Source organism: Terrapene carolina, unplaced genomic scaffold (assembly GCF_002925995.2).
Source record: "Terrapene carolina triunguis isolate 2854851 unplaced genomic scaffold, T_m_triunguis-2.0 Scaffold58, whole genome shotgun sequence".
Classification (NCBI taxonomy): domain Eukaryota; kingdom Metazoa; phylum Chordata; order Testudines; family Emydidae; genus Terrapene; species Terrapene triunguis.
Genome location: NW_020664409.1, coordinates 47,021,505 through 47,027,151, shown reverse-complemented (window position 1 = coordinate 47,027,151; position 5,647 = coordinate 47,021,505). Strand labels below are relative to the sequence as shown.

General features: G+C 50.3%; 1 protein-coding gene across 1 annotated transcript; it reads right to left on the bottom strand.

Moving 5' to 3' along the window:
* Nucleotides 1-1,360: 1,360 nt before the first annotated feature.
* Nucleotides 1,361-2,347, bottom strand: NPBWR1 (neuropeptides B and W receptor 1). Its single transcript, XM_024206174.1, has one exon. It carries the CDS (start codon nt 2,345-2,347, stop codon nt 1,361-1,363), a length of 987 nt encoding a protein of 328 aa, XP_024061942.1.
* Between the last annotated feature and the right edge of the window lie 3,300 nt (nt 2,348-5,647).

Sequence of the window (5,647 nt, the reverse complement as noted above, 5' to 3'; positions counted from 1 at the left end):
GAAAGTAGTGTTAAGCTAACATGTGACTGCTAAGGGATGGAAGTAGGGTTTTTTATTTGTTTTTGACAGAACCCCTTTTAAAAGGGTTAACTCTGAAGTAAGGATTTATACTGAAATAACATCTGATCCTTAAGTAGCTACAAGGGGGAAAAAAGTCTGAGCGTTTTTTGAGAAGATGTAGAAACCTATCATAAATGTATGTATTGCACATAAAACTAACCATATATTCTGGTCCTAATAGGAACTGAGAACTTTATATTATAGAAGAGTTTGCTGGGCTGAAAATGCCAGTTTCTACAGAAGGTGGCTCCAAACACACATCCATATTTCTACACACTATGATTCCTCTTTTCTTCGTTCTTAAAGCCAATGCAAGGGCTCCTTGCTACGTGCAGAAAAAGCAGTGGGATTTCAGGAGACTTTAATAGGCATATTTAGGTCCCATCTAAAAGGAAATAAGCTTCGTTGTGTTACTAATGCTTTCCCTTATTCTTTCTCGTTGGGAGATCTGTCTTTCAAAGGTTGTTAAAGATGTAGAATTATAGCCTAATCTACAGGATCTAAAACCAGATGGTGATTTCTTTTTCAAATGTGTTCAGAAAGGTCAGACTGACTTTTATCCAGCAGGATAGTATTCCATGCAAAACCAATTTTAACAATCATTCATGTATAGGGAAGGAGATTTATACATGGTAGCCTCTGAGCATTTACACTGAGCACTGCATTATTGCTGCTGCTTCTGGACTGAAATATGAGATCTGATTCTGAGTAACAAAGCGCCTCAGGCCAGAGGGTGAGGGGGGAATACCAGGTTGCTATGAAAGCAAAGGCTCTTTTAATTATGGTGTATTTATTTAGAAGAGTCAGGGAGTGAAGCTGAGCTACAACTTAAGTACGGCAGATATAAAACTAGCAGGTTTAAGATTCATTAAGCAAGGCACTCAGTAAAATATCTTTATTTGGCTTTACAGTTCTCCAGTAATATATATAGATGTCAAAGTACTTAGCTATTCTTAACTAACATCTTGTAAAATGTTGGATTTTGCTCCTGCTCCATAATATACAACCTCCAGGACTCTAGAGCATCCTACTGAAGGAAAAAGAATGAGCGTGATGGGTGAGACTAGGCCAAGGAACTAGTGTGGATTTAAAAAGCCCCATTCCTCCCCTATGAACACAGTGCCACTGGCTGCAAGACAAACTGAAAAGAAATGGATCCTGCCTGTGCTTTGATTTCACGAGTACATTGGATCTAAAGCTTGATCAAGGCTGGTTCGCAGACCGGCTTCCGAGTCTTGTCCCCTGGGATGCGCTTTTCCCCTTTGAAAATGACAAAGGAGCGCAGCCGCGGCTGGGGGCTCTAGCGGGACGCCCTGCATTCAACCAGCTTGCGAAAGCTCTTCCGGAAATTATCGTCCAAGAAGGCATACAAGAACGGGTTGAGGCAGCTGTTGGCGTAGCTGAGGCTGGTGATGAAATAGGAGATGCCGATGATCAGGGGGGTCTGCGGGAGGTCCGTGGTGAGGGCCACCACCGTGCTGAGGTGGTAGGGGGTCCAGCAGAAGAGGCACACGGCCAGGATGACCAGCACCATCAGCGTCACTTTCTTTTTGGCTTTGTCCAGGGCTTTGGCGTTGCTGTGGAGGCGCACGCGTCTCAGCTTGGCCAGCAGGGCGGCGTAGAGGACGCAGATGGTGGAGACGGGGATGGCGAAGCCCAGCAGGAGGGTGTAGAGGCGGCTGACTTTCCACCAGAAGCTCTCCGGGCTGGGGAAGACGAAGACGCACTGGGAGCGCCCCTGCTCCCGGTGGAGCTTGGCGAACACCGCGAAGGGCGAGATGACGATGGAGACCAAGGCCCAGACGGCCAGGCTGGCCAGCTTGGCGGCGCGGTAGGTGCGGTAGGACACCTTCCTGGACCGGAGCGTGGCCACCACCACCAGGTAGCGGTCGATGCTCATGACGGTGAGGAAGTAGATGCTGGAGAAGGTGTTGTACTGGTCGATGGAGATGATTAGCTTGCACATGAACTCGCCGAAGGGCCACTGCCGCAGCAGGTGGTCGGCGATGTTGATGGGCAGCACCAGGGTGAAGAGCTCGTCGGCCACGGCCAGGTTGAGGATGAAGAGGTTGGTGACCGTCTTCATCTTGGGGGCCCGCAGGATCACGTAGATGACGGCGGTGTTGCCCGTCAGCCCCACGGCGCAGATGAGGGAGTAGATGATGGGCACGGTCAGGTAGAAGTCGGGGAGCAGCTGCGGGGCGGAGGCGTTGGGCCAGGGCGCCCCTCTGCCGGCGCAGGACGCGCAGGACGCGTTGGACTCGGAGTGCGAGGAGAAGTTAGCCATGGGCTGCGGTGGGAAAGAAAGACCAGCCGCGGCTCCCCCAAGGGAGTGAACCGTGGGCTGAATCCAGCTAGCCCAGCTCGGCTCAAACACCAGGTCGAGGTATATGTCACCGGCACCAGAGCCCGCTTCAGATTTCCGGGGTGAACCTAGAAGGCGCTGCCTCTTTGGCTTGGATTTAGACCTTTAATTCTGGCCCTGCACCGGAGAGGTCTCTCGTCATCCCACCTCTTTGCCCATCACTCCTCTTCTCCTCACCGGAGCTCCTTGCAGGGACAATGGAAAACACACACTTAAGTTCGGGCTTCCTCACCAAGAGAAATGCCCATTGTCAGAAAACATGGAAATAGGCACCTCACAGCCCAAGCACCTTCCACGTGCTCCGTTTCGCCTCTTAGGGTGGGTTGCGTTGAAACTGAGCGCCACACACACACATAAATAAAAAGATAGTTATGAAGCACATTTACAAAGAGACAATGCAGAGCAGCAGATCTCAGGGGCATGTCATCTAAAGGGGAGCCTACCGGTTTCCTTTCTCACACACACCCCTTCTCTCCCCAAATCTGACTCACTCACACACGCCTGGAATTGTGGATCTGCTTCTGTCTTAAGCTTTGAAATTCATTCTTCTGCCTTACCTTAGCGCCTGGGATCTGCTTTCCTTCTGCGGGTCCTTCTGCAGTTAGTGCGGGCTGAAGGTTGCCCGGGTAGCTGGCAATCCCGAAAGCGCAGAGGTGCTGAAATGCTGGACAGCTCCTCGGCAACTGACTCGGTGAACAGCTCTCTACATACTTGAGTCCTGGACAGCTCCCTTTGGATCTCTAACTCACCACTTCGCTGCCTGCAACCGGGAACAGAGCGCAGGTGCGAGCTCAGCAAATAGGGACCACGGCGTTCTGTTAACAGGTTAAACTGAGCACAGGGGCAAGGACAGAAATATATTCATTTCCCATGACAGGTTCGCTGACGTCCTTGTTGCAAATAACTCCACTTTGGAGCACAAACAAAAAGAGCCCCTGTTATGCCTTTTGTATTTTGAGTAGGCAGCTCACGCCTTAGGTTTCAGAGTGGTAGCCGTGTTAGTCTGTATCAGCAAAACGAACAAGGAGTACTTGTGGCACCTAAGAGACTAACAAATTTATTTGAGCATAAGCTTTCATATATATATATATATCTTCCTACTGTATTTTCCACTGCATGCATCTGATGAAGTGGGCTTTAGCCCATGAAAGCGTATGCTCAAATAAATTTGTTAGTCTCTAAGGTGTCACAAGTACTCCTCCTTCTTTTAGCTCACACCTTGTAATTGATGGGAAGCATTCCCAGGTGTTTGTTTTTAATCACCTGCAGCCAGCGTTCAAATACGGAAAGCCAGTTCGAAAATACAGGTAAGAAATCCAACTTTCTCCTCCTCTTCTCCAGCTTGGTTCCTTTCAAAGTACACCCTTTGAAAAGTTGCGTGGTACTTTACATTCCAAAGGAAGTGGCTCAGCCACCGGACTCTGCCCAGTGAGTCATAGTGACTGATAGGGAACCTGTAAATATGCAGCAACGACTTTACAAGGAAGACTAGAGATGCCTCTGGCTTTGCCTTTCCTTGTCTATTTAGAACTGAAGGGGAAGAGTCTGGCTCATACTCTATCTTTCTATAGTTCCTAGCGCAATGGGGACCCATTCTCAGTTGGGACCTAAAGGGGCTGCTGTAATGCAAATAAATAATAAGAGATTGACCCAAACGAAAATCCCAGATGTGAAGTTTGAAGTAGTTAAAATCTGATCTGAGATACATGTAGTACCTGTCCCTTTAATGAGCCACATAAAAGCCTGGGATCCAAGCAACTTTGAACTTCAGTTTCAGGGTGTTCAAAATCAGGATCCAGTCACTTTTTAAGCCCTTCACTAATAAAAAACCAAACAGACACGAACCACCCATTGTTTTATTCGTCTGTCTCAGATTTGTGAGATACTAGGATATCTTCAAATGCTCAGGCTGAGAATCAGTGGAGTATTTTTACTATTTCCTATTAAAAAATACACAAAGGTATAATAACCTTAAAATTTCCATTTAAATGTATAAGCAGGGGTGACTCTATGTTTTTTGCTACCCCAAGCACAGCAGTCAGGCGGCCTTCGGCAGCATGCCTGTGGGCGGTCCGCAGTCACACGGATTTGGCGGCGTTTCTGTGGGTGATCTGCCGGTTCCGTGGCTTCATCGTACCCGCCGCCGAATTGCCACGGAAACCACGGGACCGGCAGACCTCCCGCAGGCATGCCGCCGAAGGCCGCCTGACTGCCACCCTCACAGCAACCGGCAAGCCGCCCCCCGCAGCTTGCTGCCCCAGGCACATGCTTGCTGCGCTGGTGCCTGGAGCCTCCCCTTTGTATAAGCCAGAATTTTCAAACAGGAGCACAATCCATGCACATGGAGAAAACACACAAATACCACTTGTCATGGGGCCAGTGGCCCTTCAGAAGAATTAGGGCCTAACTGTCCTAGGATGACCCTATAGGCTACACATGGGAGCAATAAAGTGCTCCAGCTGGTGCCCTTTAACTAATTACTAATGGAACAGCTGAGCTAGAAAGAGGTTGCTTGAACAATATAAAAGAAAAGTTCCTTAACTAGAAGGGGGAGATAAAAGCAGCTCCTTTGAGAGGAGTCCTGCAGTTTTTACAGGTTGGAAGGGGGGGAGGAGGACACAGAGTGGACAGTAGATTTGCCAAGGGTCCCTGGGGAAGAGAAACAATGATGGAATTCCTCTCATCAGGCTCTGGAAAGAGAGCTGGTGTAGGTCTCCAGACCAGAGATTGCTACAGGTGGAAACTAGTTTCAGGGAAAGGAGGACAAAGGAGAGTGGTCTGGTAGAAGAAACCTACAGGGAGCAGAGTAGGCTCCTGTGGAGAAGCCCTGAGTTAGGGCCTACATCAAGGGTGGGTAAACTATGGCCCACGGGCCGGATCTGGCCCATCAGTGCTTTGGATCCGGCCCGCAGGATTGCCACCCCCATGGCGCCGTGGGCTAAGGCAGACTCCCTGCCTGCCCTGGCCCCATGCCACTCCTGGAAGCAGCCAGCACCACATCCCTGCGGCCCCTGGGGGGAGAGGGGGAGGGGAGGAGGGGAGGGCAGAGGGCTCCACACACTGCCCTTGCCTGCAGGCACCATCCCCCACAGCTCCCATTAGCCAGGAATGGAGAACCGTGGCCAATGGGAGCTTCGGGAGAGGTACCCGCAGGCAAGGGCAGTGTGTGGAGCCCTCTGCCCTCCCCTCCCCCAGGGGCCGCAGGGACGTGGTGCCGGCTGC

What these genes read in the sequence shown, in the direction of transcription:
- NPBWR1 (XM_024206174.1), bottom strand. Translation starts at nt 2,347, where the DNA reads ATGGCTAACTTCTCCTCGCACTCCGAGTCCAACGCGTCCTGCGCGTCC.